The sequence below is a fragment of the Bombina bombina genome, chromosome 9, assembly GCF_027579735.1.
Source record: "Bombina bombina isolate aBomBom1 chromosome 9, aBomBom1.pri, whole genome shotgun sequence".
NCBI lineage: Eukaryota > Metazoa > Chordata > Amphibia > Anura > Bombinatoridae > Bombina > Bombina bombina.
The window spans coordinates 180,955,827-180,975,240 of record NC_069507.1 but is presented as its reverse complement, the minus strand read 5'-3'; the positions used below and the strand labels follow the sequence as shown (position 1 = coordinate 180,975,240).

Genomic DNA, 19,414 nt, shown 5'->3' with positions numbered 1-19,414 from the left:
ATTGTCCATTTAAACCACAAAAGGACTTTGGCTGCCTTTAAAGGGACAGTCTAATCCAAAGTAAATGTTCATGATTCAGATAGGACATGTCATTTTAAACAACTTTCCAATTTACTTTTATCACCAATCATGCTTTGTTCGCTTGGTCCTAGGTAGGCTCATATGCTAATTCTTAGACCTTGAAGGCCGCCTCTTATCTAAATGCATTTTGACAGTTTTTCACCACTAGAGGGCATTAGTTAATGTGTGTTATATTGATAACATTGAGCTCATGCACGTGAAGTTACCTAGGAGCCAGCACTGATTGGCTAAAATGCAAGTCTATCAAAAGAAGTGAAATAAGGGGGCAGTCTGCTGAGGCTTAGATATAAGGTAATCACAGAGGTAAAAGTATATTAATATAACAGTGTTGGTTATGGAAAACTAGGAAATTGGTAATAAAGGAATTATATATCTTTTAAAACAATAAAAATTCTTGTGTAGACTGTCCCTTTAAATATAAATTTGAAAAAGTGATTATTTATTGTCAGGATGCATTTTAACAGAATAGATTATTTGTTTAAAATGGAACCAAAAGTGTTTGTAATATAGACCTAATTAATCCTAGCGCACAGGAGAACATTGTTGAAAATAAGGGAAGTTATCATATTTGCATAGTACATTAGAGCTTGCTGTATGATAGAGCTCTGTATGTATATTCATTTCAGAGTAATTGGCATGGGTAGGTAAAAAATCTAACACATGTTTAAAGGGACAGTTCACTGTAAAATTGCTTTTCCCTTAATGTGTTTCCTATGATTTGTTATAGCAGCTGCAGCATATAAACTGTAAGAGATATTGCTAATTTATGCTTCTTTTTGCAGAAGAAATAGCTCTTTGAAACCACAGCCCATCAAAATAGGTTTACCTTGCTGACAGATCAAATCTTGTTATCTTATCATTTAAACGCTTCCCTTTATTATCTCTGTACAATATTTAGATGAACAATTGAAAATAAATAATTTAGAGCTTTATCACTTCCACCTCCCACTGTGAGTGTAATTTCTTCTGCTGGCTGTGTCTACATTAGGTACTCAATAGCATGTACCTAGGTATAGAAACTTTCAGTATAGGTAGGGCTACTACAGGCTAAATCAGCTATTTCAAATGCCAATATAAAAGCTAAGGAGCTATTTGTTAACAATTTAACACACTCCAGCATGGGAAATTGATCACTGGGAACAAATTAAAGGAGAGAAAGTTTTTGGGTAAACTGTCCCTTTAAAGGGACATGAAACCAAAACTTTTTTCTTTCATTGTTCAGATAGAGAATACAATTTTAAAAAAGTTTCCAATTTACTTCTATTTTCAAATTTGCTTATACTTGTTCTTTGTTGAAGAGATACCTAGGTAGGTAGCGTGCACATGCCTGAAGCACTACATGACAGGAAATAGTGCTGCCATCTGGTGCTCTTGGTGTTGTATAACATTGTTGCAGAACTGCTGTCATATAGTGCTGCAGATACATGCACACTCCTGCTTTTCAACAAAGGATAACAGGAAAACAAAGAAAATGTGATAATAGAAGTAAATTGGAAAATTGTTTAAAATTGTATGTTATGTCTGAATCATTAAAATTGGGGTTTTATGTCCCTTTAAGGTCTCTGTTTAAAAATCTTTATGGCTAGATCAAACTGTTTACTTTTTTCGTTTAATCCATTATCAGTGTTTTTTTTCATTCGTTATTCTATATTCACGTACAAATAAATTCAGCTGTAATTGATCAAAAGGCAATAAAAACAGAATTTATTTGGCACTCAGAATTAAGTCAAGGCCATTAAAAACATTACGGAAACACATCCAAGAGGACAAGAGAGCAATACCGGAGCCTTGAATAAGAGTGGTTTATTCAGCAAAGTTACACAGGTGTAAGGAAGGCAATCAAAACACCTGACATGTTTCCCGCATGCGCACATGTGCTTCATCTGATGAAGAGCATGTGCACATGCACATAACGCATCAGGTGTTTTTGATTGCCCTTCTTACACCTGTGTAACTTTGCTGAATAAACCACTCTTATTCAAGCTTCTTGGCTCCGGTATTGCTCTGTTGTCCTCTTGGATGTGTTTCCAGATTGAACGGTTGGGAATTCTGCTAATTTGCTTAGTGAAGCCTTAAATCCTGCTAACAGCTGATTGGTGTACTATACTCCTCATCACTGCCTACCCCAAGATCCGGCATCTAGGCGCGTACACTCTGACGTCAGCGAGGTCACATAACCAACTAGAAAGGTGGATTGTTCACCGGGAAGATGGACCGTGACTGCACACCTTGGATATTCCCTGTCGATGAGACCGGAGGGCTTCCTCGTCTGACTGGAATCACCAACAGAAGTTGTCCACTGAATAGCACACCATACATACCATACGGACATAGAGGGGAGAAAACGGCTGACACTATTGCAACCGCTGCGAATTACCAGCACTCAGTTTAAAAGGGATACGATAAGTACTAATATTGACCAATTTGAATATTGGGATCTAGCCTCACAATTAGAGACTAAGGGGGATATTTATCAAAGGTCTGGAGGACCTGATCCGCCAGACCTCGCTGAATGCAGAGAGCAATACGCTCTCCGTATTCAGCATTTCACCAGCAGTTCTTGTGAGCTGCTGGTGCAACGCCGCCCCCTGCAGATTCGCGGACAATCGGCCGCCAGCAGGGAGGTGCCAATCAACCCAATCATACTCGATCGGGTTGAATTGCAGCGATGTCTGTCCGCCTGCTCAGAGCAGGCAGACAGGTTATGGAGCAGCGGTCTTTAGAGCGCTGCTTCATAACTGCTGTTTCTGGCGAGTCTGAAGGCTCACCAGAAACACGGGCCCTCAAGCTCCATACGAAGCTTGATAAATGGGCCCCTAACACTTTTGACTTTTGCACAACACAGGCTAAGATAGTTATCTGCTTAAACTCTCTAAACAAGGACTCCCTTGGTATTGAGAGGTACTTTTATCTCGTTTATATACACATGAGAGCTAGTTCATGTGAGCCGTATAGATAACATTGTGATCACGCCCGTGGCTTGTGGCAGACGCTGTACCAATTGGCTAAAATGAAAGTCAATAGATAATAAATAAAATGTCATGTGATCAGGGGGCTGTCAGAAGATGCTTACTGTAGATACAAGTTAATCACAGAGGTAAAAAGTGTAATAATATAACAGTGTTGGTTGTGCAAAACTGGGGAATGGGTAATAAAGAGATTATCTATCTTTTAAAACAACAAAAATTCTGGTGTTGACTGTCCCTAGAATTATATCATCAACAAGTGCATAGTAAAAAGAGAATGCACTTTCTGCTTTAATTTTTTTATTGTTTAAATGGTAATGAAACCCAAATTTTACTTTCATGATTCAGATAGTGAATACAATTTTAAACAACATTCCAGTTTGCTTCTATTATCTAATATGCTTCATTCTTTTGATATTATTTGTTGAAGCAGTAGCTATTCACATGAGTGAGCCAATGACACAAAACATCTATGTGCAGCCACCAATCATCAGCTCCTGAGCTTATTTTGATATGTTTTTCAACAAAGAATGTCAAGAAAATTAATCAAATTAGATAATAGAAGTAAATTGGAAAGTTCTTTTAAATTGTATTCTCTGGGGCCTATTTAACAAAGGTCTGTCGGACCTGATCCAACAGTGTGGATCAGGTCCGACAGACCTCGCTGAATGCGGAGAGCAATACGCTCTCCGTATTCAGCATTGCACCAGCAGCTCTTGTGAGCTGCTGGTGCAACGCCGCCTCCTGCAGATTCGCGGCCAGCAGGGGGGGTGTCGATCAACCCGATCGTACTCGATCGGGTTGAATTGCGGCGATGTCTGTCCGCCTGCTCAGAGCAGGCGGACAGGTTATGGAGCAGCTTCATAATTGGTGTTTCTGGCGAGCCTACAGGATCGCCTGAAACACGGGCCCTCAAGCTCCATCTGGAGCTTGATAAATGGGCCCCTCTATCTGAATCATAAAATAAATTAGTTTTTTGTCCCTTTAAAAAGATAATTAACCCCTTTATTACCCATTCCCCAGTTTTGCATAACCAACACTGTTATATAAATACACTTTTTACCTCTGTGATTACCTTGTATCTAAGCCTCTGCAGACTGACCCCTTATCGCAGTTCTTTTGAGAGACTTGCATTTAAGCCAAACAGTGCTGACTCATAAATAACTCCACGGGAGTGAACACAATGTTATCTATATGGTACACATGAACTAGCAGTGCCTAACTGTAAAAAAAACTTTCAAAATGCACTGAAATAAGAGACGACCTTCAACGGGTAAGAAATCAGTTTGAGCCCACCTAGGTTTCAAAAAAGATACCAAGAAAAAAAAGCAAATGTGATAATAAAAGTAAATTGGAAAGTTGTTTAAAATTGCAAACAAGGAAGCGGTGCGCACACTCTTACCCTAATGATACAATGTAGCAGTCGGCACAGCGGAGAGTGGGGATGACGTAAGCCGCTCAGTGTGTGTGCTTTAGATGCTGTGATCGTCCAACACTGCCAAACATGAACATTCTTCCAAAAAGTCTTCTGCGCCAAACACCACAGACAGGCCAGGCTTAGGACTAAAACAATACATGAGAAGTAATAAATAAGACACAGCCAAAAACCGCAATAACACGGAAGCATAGAATGGAGACCGAGCTCCTATGCAAATTAAAATTGCATACCCTATCTGAATCATGAAAGTTTAATTTTGACTTTACTGTCCCTTTACAAATATCAAATTCAATTCAGTTTGCCACCCCATGTGACAGCTATCAGCCAATAACAGACTGTGAACTCCTGCACATGCTAAGTAGAAGCTGGTGCCTGAAAGTGTGCATAAAAAAAAACATAATTTATGCTTACCTGATAAATTCCTTTCTTCTGTAGTGTGATCAGTCCACGGGTCATCATTACTTCTGGGATATTACTCCTCCCCAACAGGAAGTGCAAGAGGATTCACCCAGCAGAGCTGCATATAGCTCCTCCCCTCTACGTCACTCCCAGTCATTCGACCAAGGACCAACGAGAAAGGAAAAGCCAAGGGTGAAGTGGTGACTGGAGTATAAATTAAAAAATATTTACCTGCCTTAAAAACAGGGCGGGCCGTGGACTGATCACACTACAGAAGAAAGGAATTTATCAGGTAAGCATAAATTATGTTTTCTTCTGTTAAGTGTGATCAGTCCACGGGTCATCATTACTTCTGGGATACCAATACCAAAGCAAAAGTACACGGATGACGGGAGGGATAGGCAGGCTCTTTATACAGAAGGAACCACTGCCTGAAGAACCTTTCTCCCAAAAATAGCCTCCGATGAAGCAAAAGTGTCAAATTTGTAAAATTTGGAAAAAGTATGAAGCGAAGACCAAGTTGCAGCCTTGCAAATCTGTTCAACAGAGGCCTCATTCTTGAAGGCCCAAGTGGAAGCCACAGCTCTAGTAGAATGAGCTGTAATTCTTTCAGGAGGCTGCTGTCCAGCAGTCTCATAAGCTAAACGAATTATGCTACGAAGCCAAAAAGAAAGAGAGGTAGCGGAAGCTTTTTGACCTCTCCTCTGCCCAGAGTAAATGACAAACAGAGAAGACGTTTGTCGAAATTCCTTAGTTGCCTGTAAGTAAAATTTTAGAGCACGGACTACATCCAGGTTGTGCAGTAGACGTTCCTTCTTTGAAGAAGGATTTGGGCATAAAGAAGGAACAACAATCTCTTGATTGATATTCCTGTTAGTAACTACCTTAGGTAAGAACCCAGGTTTAGTACGCAGGACTACCTTATCCGAATGAAAAATCAAATAAGGAGAATCACAATGTAAGGCTGATAATTCAGAGACTCTTCGAGCCGAGGAAATAGCCATTAAAAATAAAACTTTCCAAGATAACAACTTTATATCAATGGAATGAAGGGGTTCAAACGGAACGCCCTGTAAAACATTAAGAACAAGGTTTAAACTCCATGGTGGAGCAACAGTTTTAAACACAGGCTTAATTCTGGCCAAAGCCTGACAAAAAGCCTGGACGTCAGGAACTTCTGACAGACGTTTGTGTAACAGAATGGACAGAGCTGAGATCTGTCCCTTTAATGAACTAGCAGATAAACCCTTTTCTAAACCTTCTTGTAGAAAAGACAATATCCTAGGAATCCTAACCTTACTCCAAGAGTAACCTTTGGATTCACACCAATATAGGTATTTACGCCATATCTTATGGTAAATCTTTCTGGTAACAGGTTTCCTAGCCTGTATTAAGGTATCAATAACTGACTCAGAAAATCCACGTCTTGATAAAATCAAGCGTTCAATTTCCAAGCAGTCAGCTTCAGAGAAGTTAGATTTTGATGTTTGAAGGGACCCTGTATCAGAAGGTCCTGTTTCAGAGGTAGAGACCAAGGTGGACAGGATGACATGTCCACCAGGTCTGCATACCAAGTCCTGCGTGGCCACGCAGGTGCTATTAGAATCACTGATGCTCTCTCTTGTTTGATTCTGGCAATCAATCGAGGAAGCAACGGGAAGGGTGGAAACACGTAAGCCATCCTGAAGTCCCAAGGTGCTGTCAGAGCATCTATCAGGACTGCTCCTGGATCCCTGGATCTGGACCCGTAACGAGGAAGCTTGGTGTTCTGTCGAGACGCCATGAGATCTATCTCTGGTTTGCCCCAACGTCGAAGTATTTGGGCAAAGACCTCCGGATGAAGTTCCCACTCCCCCGGATGAAAAGTCTGACGACTTAAGAAATCCGCCTCCCAGTTCTCCACTCCCGGGATGTGGATTGCTGACAGGTGGCAAGAGTGAGACTCTGCCCAGCAAATTATCTTTGATACTTCCATCATAGCTAGGGAGCTTCTTGTCCCTCCCTGATGGTTGATGTAAGCTACAGTCGTGATGTTGTCCGACTGAAACCTGATGAACCCCCGAGTTGTCAACTGGGGCCAAGCCAGGAGGGCATTGAGAACTGCTCTCAATTCCAGAATGTTTATTGGCAGGAGACTCTCCTCCTGACTCCATTGTCCCTGAGCCTTCAGAGAATTCCAGACGGCACCCCAACCTAGAAGGCTGGCGTCTGTTGTTACAATTGTCCAGTCTGGTCTGCTGAATGGCATCCCCCTGGACAGATGTGGCCGAGAAAGCCACCATAGAAGAGAATTTCTGGTCTCTTGATCCAGATTCAGAGAAGGGGATAAGTCTGAGTAATCCCCATTCCACTGACTTAGCATGCACAGTTGCAGTGGTCTGAGGTGTAAGCGTGCAAAGGGTACTATGTCCATTGCCGCTACCATTAAGCCGATTACCTCCATGCATTGAGCCACTGACGGGTGTTGAATGGAATGAAGGGTGCGGCAAGCACTTTGAAGTCTTGTTAGCCTGTCCTCTGTCAGGTAAATCTTCATTTCTACAGAATCTATAAGAGTCCCCAGGAAGGGAACTCTTGTGAGTGGAACGAGTGAACTTTTCTTTTCGTTCACCTTCCATCCATGTGACCTTAGAAATGCCAGCACTAACTCTGTATGAGACTTGGCAGTTTGAAAGCTTGAAGCTTGTATCAGAATGTCGTCTAGGTATGGAGCTACCGAGATTCCCCGCGGTCTTAGTACCGCCAGAAGAGCACCCAGAACCTTTGTGAAGATTCTTGGAGCTGTAGCCAATCCGAATGGAAGAGCCACAAACTGGTAATGCCTGTCTAGGAAGGCAAACCTTAGGTACTGATAATGATCTTTGTGAATCGGTATGTGAAGGTAAGCATCTTTTAAATCTACAGTGGTCATGTATTGACCCTCTTGGATCATAGGTAAAATTGTCCGAATAGTCTCCATCTTGAACGATGGAACTCTTAGGAATTTGTTTAGGATCTTTAAGTCCAGGATTGGTCTGAAAGTTCCCTCTTTTTTGGGAACCACAAACAGATTTGAGTAAAACCCCTGTCCCTGTTCCGATCGTGGAACTGGATGGATTACTCCCATTAACAAGAGCTCTTGTACGCAGCGTAGAAACGCCTCTTTCTTTGTCTGGATTGTTGACAATCTTGACAGATGAAATCTCTCTCTTGGAGGAGAGTATTTGAAGTCCAGAAGGTATCCCTGAGATATTATCTCTAGCGCCCAGGGATCCTGAACATCTCTTGCCCAAGCCTGGGCGAAGAGAGAAAGTCTGCCCCCCACTAGATCCAATCCCGGATCGGGGGCCCTCAATTCATGCTGTTTTAGGGGCAGCAGCAGGTTTCCTAGTCTGCTTGCCCTTGTTCCAGGACTGGTTAGGTTTCCAGCCTTGTCTGTAGTGAGCAACAGCTCCTTCCTGTTTTGGTGCAGAGGAAGTTGATGCAGCTCCTGCTTTGAAATTACGAAAGGAAGGAAAATTAGACTGTCTAGTCTTGGCTTTGGCTTTGTCCTGAGGCAGGGCATGGCCTTTACCTCCTGTAATGTCAGCGATAATCTCTTTCAACCCGGGCCCGAATAAGGTCTGCCCTTTGAAAGGTATATTAAGCAATTTAGACTTAGAAGTAACATCAGCTGACCAGGATTTTAGCCACAGCGCCCTGCGTGCCTGAATGGCGAATCCTGAATTCTTCGCCGTAAGTTTAGTAAGATGTACTACGGCCTCCGAAATGAATGAATTAGCTAGTTTAAGGACTCTAAGCCTGTCCGTAATGTCGTCCAGAGTAGCTGAACCAATGTTCTCTTCCAGAGACTCAATCCAGAATGCCGCTGCAGCCGTGATCGGCGCAATGCATGCAAGGGGTTGCAATATAAAACCTTGTTGAACAAACATTTTCTTAAGGTAACCCTCTAACTTTTTATCCATTGGATCTGAAAAAGCACAGCTATCCTCCACCGGGATAGTGGTACGCTAAGCTAAGGTAGAAACTGCTCCCTCCACCTTAGGGACCGTTTGCCATAAGTCCCTTGTGGTGGCGTCTATTGGAAACATTTTTCTAAATATCGGAGGGGGTGAGAACGGCACACCGGGTCTATCCCACTCCTTAAGTAACAATTTCAGTAAGTCTCTTAGGTATAGGAAAAACCTCAGTACTCGTCGGTACCGCAAAATATTTATCCAACCTACACATTTTCTCTGGTATTGCAACTGTGTTACAATCATTCAGAGCCGCTAACACCTCCCCTAGTAATACACGGAGGTTTTCCAGTTTAAATTTAAAATTTGAAATATCTGAATCCAGTCTGTTTGGATCAGAACCGTCACCCACAGAATGAAGTTCTCCGTCCTCATGTTCTGCCACCTGTGACGCAGTGTCTGACATGGCCCTAATATTATCAGCGCACTCTGTTCTCACCCCAGAGTGATCACGCTTACCTCTTAGTTCTGGTAATTTAGCCAAAACCTCAGTCATAACAGTAGCCATATCCTGTAATGTGATTTGTAATGGCCGCCCAGATGTACTCGGCGCTACAATATCACGCACCTCCCTCTGAGCGGGAGATGTAGGTACTGACACGTGAGGCGAGTTAGTCGGCATAACTCTCCCTTCGTTGTTTGGTGAAATTTGTTCAATTTGTACAGATTGACTTTTATTTAAAGTAGCATCAATACAGTTAGTACATAAATTTCTATTGGGCTCCACTTTGGCATTGCAACAAATGACACAGGTATCATCCTCTGAATCAGACATGTTTAACACACTAGCAAATAAACTTGCAACTTGGAAATACAATTCAATTAGAATAATATTAAAATGTACTGTGCCTTTAAGAAGCACAGAAGATCTATGACAGTTGAAAATTAATAAATTGAAACAGTTATAGCCTCAATCCTTGTAAACAACACAACTTTAGCAAAGGTTTAATCCCATTAGCAAAGATAACAAATTCTGAAAGCAGGAAACAAATTACAGAATAAACGTTTTTTATCTCAGTCAAACTATAATTCTCACAGCTCTGCTGAGAGAAATTACCTCCCTCAAAATAAGTTTTGAAGACCCCTGAGCTCTGTAGAGATGAACCGGATCATGCAGGGAATACAATGAGTTGCTGACTGAAATATTTGATGCATAGAAAAAGCGCCAAAAAACGGCCCCTCCCCCTCACACACAGCAGTGAGGGAGAACAGAAACTGTCAGAAAAACAGATTAAGCAACTGCCAAGTGGAAAAATAGTGCCCAAACATTTATTCACACAGTACCTCAGCAAATGAAAACGATTTTACATTCCAGCAAAAACGTTAAACATAATCTCTAGTTATTAAACAGCTTTATGTATTTCTTACAGTGTAATTCTAGTGAAGTACCATTCCCCAGAATACTGAAGTGTAAAGTATACATACATGACATTATATCGGTATGGCAGGATTTTCTCATCAATTCCATTGTCAGAAAATAAAAACTGCTACATACCTCTATGCAGATTCATCTGCCCGCTGTCCCCTGATCTGAAGTTTACCTCACTCCTCAGATGGCCGAGAACAGCAATATGATCTTAACTACTCCGGCTAAAATCATAGCAAAACTCTGGTAGATTCTTCTTCAAACTCTGCCAGAGAGGTAATAACACACTCCGGTGCTATTTTAAAATAACAAACTTTTGATTGAAGATATAAAACTAAGTATAATCACCATAGTCCTCTCACACATCCTATCTAGTCGTTGGGTGCAAGAGAATGACTGGGAGTGACGTAGAGGGGAGGAGCTATATGCAGCTCTGCTGGGTGAATCCTCTTGCACTTCCTGTTGGGGAGGAGTAATATCCCAGAAGTAATGATGACCCGTGGACTGATCACACTTAACAGAAGAAAGATTGTACACAATTTAATAATGGAATTAAAGTGGAAAATCTATTAAAACTGAATGCTCTATCTAAATAGTGAAAGTTTAATTTTGACTTTAGTGTCCCTTTTTAAATGTAGAAAAAAAAATACAAGATCAATTCAAACGCATCATAATTGCTTGATGTGTCATTCATCATCCTTTTTTATTATACAGGTCCTTAAAACATGATATGCTCTATGGTATACATTCATTTTCAGCCATAACGTTTTGCCTACTTTTCTACTTGGCACATAACTTAATAAGAGCCACATGACATATGTGGTAGCAGTAAATATAAAATATGATAGGTATAGAACTGCTTTCTTCACCAAATCAGTTCCATCTACAATCCATACACTTTTATTTAGGTAACAAAGTGCGAGGGGTGCCCTAGTGGTAAGTATACAATATTTATCCAAAGAAAAAGAAAAAAAAGAAACCACTATTTGGCACACACTTAAATACATAGATAAATCTACAGATAGGGAGCCAAACTAATAAAACTTAACTTTTTAAATTCACCAAAATTACCTGTTTAATACTTACGAAGAGCACACTTATTAAGTTCAATGGTATCCAGATAACTCACAGACAGGCGTTCGCTCTTCGTAAGTATTAAACAGGTAATTTTGGTGAATGCAGCCATTCCTTAGTCACTGCAAGCCCGGACCTTTTTTACAATAATTGCAGACTATTGCCAACCGAGAGATAGTCTGATAAGTTCCTCCCTGCACCCACCCTTGCTGGGTATCATCTAACCATAGTTGGTAGTTTATCAGGGATCTTTTTCAACTCGGAGGGCAACCTACAATGGGCTTCTGACAGTGTTGGAATTTGCTTTATGGTGTATATGAGGAGCCTTATAATTATTGTCCTATTTTTTCAAAATACCTCTGTGTATTAAAATCCAGATACTCCGACAGTGCTACTTTGTTTTTAATTGTATGTTTTTATATTTCACTCATCCCCTGTAGGGTGTTATGTATTTTAAAATCTGTAAGTAAAAGTTTTATTATTTTACTATTAATTCTAAATTGTGAAATAGCACAGCCTGGTGTTTAAATTCCAAACTATTCTGTAACCTTGCTGAATGTTTCATCATGGTTTAACAAAATCAAACAACTGTTTTCTTTGCATTAATCAGATTTTTCTAGTCTGAACAAATGTTTTAATCAAGATATAAAGGCTAAAAATTCTCATCCCTAGTAACATTGTTTTTGTACCCACAATCATATTAAGATTCTTTTTGTGTGTGTTTTTTTTTTTTTTTAGTCATTACAGTCTGGAAATTTACAAGGATCACTTGAGGCAGCGAATAAAGATGAAAACAAAGAAAAAAATAGATATCCCAACATTCTTGCATGTAAGTTTTCTTTTTCATATTATAAATGTCTTTATTGGTAGATTATAGTTTGCAGTAGCCGTATAAAAATACTAAAAGGGAACTTTAAAAGTATCCAGGAATGTAAACATTTGAAATGAAAATGGTGACATATTTCAACACAATAAACACAGGTCTAAATGCAGATTCCAGCTTTTTGTTACATCATTAAAACTTTATATATTAAGTCACCTAACATCTGTCATTGGTTTATACACATATGTACTTTAGCATCATTGACTGCTATGTGAATGTTACGTACATACAGTATATCCCAGCATGCAATTCTCTGTTTTAAAGGGACATTATACACTAATTTTTTCTTTGCATAAATGTTTTGTAGATGATATATAGCCCATAAAGTTATTTATTTTTATTTTTTTTTTAATTTATAGTTTTGCTTATTTTTAAATAGCATTTCTCTGATTTTCAGACTCCTAACCAAGCCCCAAAGTTTTATGAGAATACCGTCAGCTACCTACTCCAGCTTTCTCCTGTTTGTGTAAAGGGTCTTTTCATATGCAAAAGAAGGGGGAGGGTGGGAGTGTCTTATTTGCCACTTGCAGTGGGCTTTCCATCTACCTTTTCAACAGAGCTAAACTGACAGCTTCTAAGTAAGTTTTTAAACAGTTTTATACTGGATTTTTATATCAGTATCTGTGCATCTTATTCTTTATAGTAGTGTATATTACATGCAGTTATATGAAAATGAGTGTATACTGTCCCTTTAAGATTACCCAGAATCTACCCCACCTGCATTTTTTAACCATCAGACTGACCTGTTATTTAAAGGGACACTGAACCCAAAAATGTTCTTTCGGGATTCAAATAGAGCATGCAATTTTAAAGGGACACTCAATCAAAATTAAACTTTCATTATTCAGATAGAATATGCCATTTTAAACAACTTTCCAATTTACTTCCATTAACAAAATGTGCACAGTCTTTTTATATTTAAACTTTTCAAGTCACCAGCTCCTACTGAGCATGTGCAAGAATAAGTGTGTATGCATTTGTGAATGGCTGATGGCTGTCACATGGTACGTGTATGCATTTGTGATTGGCTGATGGCTGTCACATGGTACAGGGGGAGTGGAAAAAGCCATAACTTTTAAAATTGTCAGAAAAAAAATCTACTACTCATTTGAAGTTCAGACTACATGCTATTGCATTGTCTTGTTATCTTGCATTTGTTGATTATGCAAAACTACTGTGTTGACTGGTCCTTTAAGCAACTTTCTAATTTACTCCTATTATCAATTTTTCTTCGTTCTCTTGCTATCTTTATATGAAAAAGAAGGCATCTAAGCTTTTTTCTTGGATCAGAACTCTGGACAGCAGTTTTTGATTGGTGGATGAATTTATCCACCAATTAGCAAGGACAACCTAGGTTGTTCACCAAAAATGGGTCGGCATGTAAACTTACATTCTTGCATTTCAAATAAAGATACCAAGAGAATAAAGAACATTTGATAATAGGAGTTAATTAGAAAGTTGCTTAAAATTTCATGCTCTATCTGAATCACAAAATAAAAAATGTGGGTTCAGTGTCCCTTTAAGACACCCTACAACTCCAGTCCTCACTCAGATCTCTCCCTCCTTCTGTCTCCATAGCCCCCTTTCTTTTCAAGACTTCAATTAACAATTCTTTATTATTGATTAATACTGCTTCAGACCTGAGGAAGAAAGGAAACTTCTAACATTTTTCTATGTAATGTTAGTCCAATAAAAAAGGTATTGCTGCATACTGCAATACTCTTGTTATATTGCTGGTAGCCTAAACGGGTTGTAAGAGAGGTGAGAACATAAAGGGACTTCTTGTACAAAGCAAGAGTTAGCATGTGCTAACCATAGAGCTGTTGAGTTTATAGGTGCAACTTTGCAATTCTTTTTATACTGAAAATTGTGATGGGAAATTGAGCTTATGTATACTGGCAGTGTACTTCCTGCTGAAAATGATGATAGCCTCAAGAAATGTTAACATAGCCAGCTTATACCAGAATCCCCTGGACAGATCCAAAACTAAAGGAAGGAAGCCCATTATTTTTAATAGTAAACATCTTGCCTAGAGTCTCCAAGTGTAATGGACACATGAGGAGGTAAAGTAAGGTTCAATTTAACTCACATCTAACTTCCCCCCTATTGTTTATAAAACTAGGACAAAGGTGCACAACTCTAATAAAAGGCCGCATTTTTAGAATATATGTATTTAGTATGTGGACAGAGCCATGGAAAATAAATAATTAAAGTATATTTCTTAGCTGTTGTGCTGTGTATGATTAAACATGTTAAATTACAGTCTTAATGTTTTTACTGTTCCTTTAAGGCACAGGTTTGCACTGGTTTTCAAACTTATCCTCAGGCATCCCTAACAGGCCAGATTTTGAGGATATCTGAACTGGAGCACAGGTGAAATAATCAGCTGATTAGTAAACCTGGTTATTTTCCCCAAGGTAATCCAGAAAACCTGTCCTGTTAGGGAGTCCCGAAGACAGGTTTGAAAACTAGTGCTTTAGGACATTCATATCTTTTGTTCCGATGCATTTGTTTTTGTATAGATGGTAAATATTAACAGTCATGCACTGAACTGCAACAATTGAAACTTAACATATAATACTAGCAGGTTGTGAGCAAAATTAAAGGGCTTTGATATTGCAGAGCAGTCTAGGGATTCACCCTTGAAAAGCCTGGGGCAGATCGTGTTACTGGTCTCTATAAAATTGTTTTTCCCTTAATGTGTTTCCAATTACTTGTTTTTACCAGTTGCAGAGTATAACATATATGAGATTTGCTTTTTTTAATGTTTCTTTGTGTATATGAATTAGCTGATTTTGTGTTTTGAAGCCACAACCTAATAAAATGGGCTGAGCTTGTTGGTATTATCAGATCTCATTACTTTATCACATTGTGTAAATATCAATATTTACTGTAGATCTCAAGTACCTCTGGGTAGAGGGGAAAAAGCACAATTTGTCATGGCATATTAAAGCAATAGCAATAGGAAAATAATAGTAAAAATGCACATCTATTGTATTTTTATTATGTTAAATTAAACATTTTATGGGGAAATTGTTTTTTATGTCCTTTTAAAAGGATATACAACTGAATTACAAAATGCTTCTGTTATCACTAGTAATTACTGTGATATGTAACAATATTGTTTCTCCTTAAAGGGACACAGAACTGATCCCTTTAAAGTTTATACAATAAATGACTTAAATACGTTTAATTTCATGTTTGTTAATGTAATTTGTCCTAAAATCAACCCCCTTTATTCTCACATACTTTATACAATAAACTCCTAGGAGAAGCTGTGATGCGTGTATCTATTGAGACTGAATGCTCACTCGGCCGTCTATAAGTCCCTTCACAATATCAGATCTCACAGAATCTGCAGAGCCAATGGTGCAGAGCCTGTTACAAGGCAGTGTGGGTGCGTGCCTTCAGTTTCATCCAGCACAGTGATTGGCTGTAACACTCTGCTTCAGGAAGAGGAGAAAACAAGCTGCTGAACTAAGAGGAGGACATGTTGATTTAAAGGGACACTGAACCCACATTTTTTCTTTTGTGATTCAGATAGAGCATGCAATTTTAAGTAACTTTCTAATTAACTCCTATTATCAAATGTTCTTTATTCTCTTGGTATCTTTATTTGAAATGCAAGAATGTAAGTTTACATGCCAGCCCATTTTTGGTGAACAACCTAGGTTGTCCTTGCTGATTGGTGGATAAATTCATCCACCAATCAAAAACTGCTGTCCAGAGTTCTGATCCAAGAAAAAAGCTTAGATGCCTTCTTTTTCATATAAATATAGCAAGAGAAACGAAGAAAAATTGATAATAGGAGTAAATTAGAAAGTTGCTTAAAATTGCATGCTCTATCTGAATCACGAAAGAAAATTTTTGGGTTCAGTGTCCCTTTAAGTAAATATTATTTTAACAAAACTTGTTTTAATAGTTTGAGGTATTTATTATTTAAGTTTCAAGGGGGAACCATTTTTTGTAAACCTGACTAGTGCATATAATAGTGAACACATTTGAGTGGCACAAATTAATTCAGCTACCTAGACCTTTTCCCAGATTGGTCCCAAGGATGTGCAAAAGGTGCCTATCTCAAATTTAAAATAACAACATTGTAAGATAAATTATAATAATAAAATACAAAATCATTTGTAGTGATATGATAGGGCTAAATTTAGTTTTCAGCCTCTATAACTCGCACCTCTTGGGAACATGGTAATAAAAAAGATGTGTGTAAATAAGTTGATGTTTTTTTGTTTTGTTTGTTTTTTAATACAGTGAAAAGGTATTTGCGGCCAGGAAATGTTTTTTCATTGATACTTGTTCTGTTATGAAAATAATCAAGGGCTGTAAGCAATATGCCAAATATAAATACAGCCAAATATGAAATGTACAATATTTATTTATTTATATATCATATTACTAGTCCTAAAGCCCGTGTACATGGGCCATTTTCTGGAGTGCATTGGTCTCGCACGACCATGCCCTTGTCAAGCCCACTCCCGTCCACCTCCCACGCCCCCTCCTGTCCGGCCTCGCCCACCCTCTCTGCTGTGTGATCGTCACGGCAGTCACTGCTGATCCTTCCTTACGGCCAGGTATGTTTGTCTCGCGCTGCAGTCTCTACTGCTCATGACTGCATCGGACAAACATATACCTGGCCTTTTATAATATAGGATTATTATTATTATTATACAGTACAGTAATATATTTTACTATAAGCATTTTGGCTAATGAAAGTATATTGCAAAATTGTTTTTATTTAAAATTGTAATGCGCCCATGCCCCCTTTTAATTTGACCTTTCTATCCCTTTAAGAGTATTACAATTCTGACAACAGGAAGAGGACATGACAGGCTTCACAAACCTAACCCTGACACATGTCTATCTGTAATTGACCTCGGCAGAGATGATCTGATAATTTTCTAACATAATGACCATGGCAAGCTTTGACTTCTCCAGTAATACGTCTTGATTGGCTCCTCCAAATAAAAGTGTTGGGTTCAGTTTGACCTTTAAAAAACAGCTGCAGCAAGCAAAGTGATAATACTTTTAGAACATTTTCTATCTCACCCAGTACAGGTTTACCCCACTCATACAGCGGGTTAGGGACCGGAGCCCCGCTGTAAAGTGAAAACCGCCTTAAAGTGAAACAAGGCAGTTTTAGTTTTCTTTCCACTTGCCAGTGTGTTTAAAAACTTGAAAACATGTTTGAACTAGCATATATTAGGGGTGCAATAGTGCTAATTTTAGTTTAACACTAGCACAGCACAGTATTCAATAAATACTGTACTTGTAAAATAGTGACAATTACTGTAGTAAAATTTGCCAAACTATAGCACTGAGACACAGATTGCACTGTAAAGCTGTAAACAGAGTGAACTGCGCATAACAAAATTGTGCCAGTTACTTTTCTCGCAAACTCACAATGATTACAGCACTATTTCATAATCCTTGGAGGTTGAACTTCAGCTCCACAAAGCGCTGTATTAGCGAATCGCTGTAAAGTGAAGCGCTGTAAAGTGAGGTATACCTGTATGTTAATTTATTGCAAGACGGCAAAAAAAAGCAACTTGTAATTACTAGAGGTTTACTGTCACTCTAAATGATTTCCCTAGCAGTTGTACATCACAGTACTGCAGTGAGGTTTTGCATCTTTGTAGTTTCCTTATAAATTATTTAATTATAAGAAAAACAAAACACAGTGGACTATGGGAAATATTTTTAGAGATAGAATTGATTTCATGTTAATCTATCCCATTAAAATATAAATGCCAATTATCCTACATACTATAAGCCACTGTTAAAATAATTAACCTCTACAGAATAGTTGATTGTAACCCTTGACTAAAGCGTAAGGTACAGCGCTAAACTGTTGGATATAGATTAGCCATAGTCTCACAATGTAAGAAATTATCTTGAAATTAATTATAAATTTTGTTAAATGGAGCGTGTGTGGGTATTATTTCTAAATAAAGTAAAATAATTACCAAGACGTAATTGGTCTCAATTGCAGAAAACCTAGACATCAAGCACTTGTAATTAGGGGAAAAAAATTCATGCTGGTAAAAACATAACAAACTTGCTAAGAATTAGCTGTTTGCTAATTCTGTATACAGGTTTCTGCATGTCTTGATTAAAATAGAAGTTTTAATCTACAGTTCAAATCTGAGTATGTTTTATGCCTTACACAACATAAATGTGTCTGCCCTTGCAAGCTAAGGTGATTAAGTCATGTTCTTGTCTGTCTACCATTTCTCTTTGAGTTTTATGTTGTTTTAAATGTTAGTATTATTTAGTAATACAACTAAAATTGGTATTGCTCAGTAATGTGTCTGGCTAAGTTGCTCTTTATTCATGGAATATTGAGGAGGAGTTTCCCCTGGAAATAGAACAGAAATACTTCAGTAAACACTGCTGCTTCTGGTGGGAGGAGTTTGAGCATAATCGGGTTAGAGGGATAGTAAGATCCTCTAGTAATGGGCAGTAACACTTTCTACAATACACTAAATGTAAGCCTGTCAGCGGTCCTGCTGTGTGATCACCCCGCACTGTCTGGAACACATGGTGCTTACATTTCTGTGTGGTTTGCTCTGGGGTTATTTAGCTCACCTCAGCAGAAATAGGACTATTGGACATTAAGTGGGTGAGACTGTGTGGCAGAGGAGGAGTCTCAGGCCGAAAGGCAACCATTCAACCCTTTGTTGGTTTTAATTTGCTTTCATTAACCAAAGTGTATAGATTATATACATATAAATACAGTGTGTGTGTGTGTGTGTGCGTATATATAAACCAATATTAATTATAAGGGGGGTGGAAGTCTTGGTGAGTTCCCACACTTTTTTTTTATAGGACTTGACTCCTGCTTCTAGTAAAAGTTAAGTTAAGGTTTTTCTGCAGCATAAGCACATATGCTGTAAGGGACTGTGCACCAGTATTCAGACATTACACCTTCTCAGAGAGTCAGTGGTGATTTCTATGAGACAAATGCTTATGTATTCACAGATGCAATACACATTGCCAGCTCTTTGAGCTTAAATACTGGTGCACAGGCCCTTACACCAGATGTGCTTATGCTGCAGAAAAAACTAATAACTTTTACTAGAAGCATTTCTACTAATGGAAGTATATTGCAAAAAAATGCTTCTATTTCAAATTGAAATGCACCCATGCCTATTTCAATTTTCATTTCCCTTTAAGTATGAGTTTAACTGTTTACATTGAATA

The 19,414-nt window shown here is 38.6% G+C and overlaps 1 protein-coding gene across 1 annotated transcript in view; it reads left to right on the top strand.

The window, feature by feature from the left end:
• PTPRE (protein tyrosine phosphatase receptor type E) overlaps window positions 1-19,414 on the top strand; it is a 487,247-nt gene that overhangs the window by 365,275 nt on the left and 102,558 nt on the right. The window contains exon 7 of the mRNA XM_053692511.1: window positions 12,058-12,148. Coding sequence (XP_053548486.1) covers window positions 12,058-12,148 — 91 coding nt within the window. The remainder of the gene's footprint in view (window positions 1-12,057; window positions 12,149-19,414) is intronic.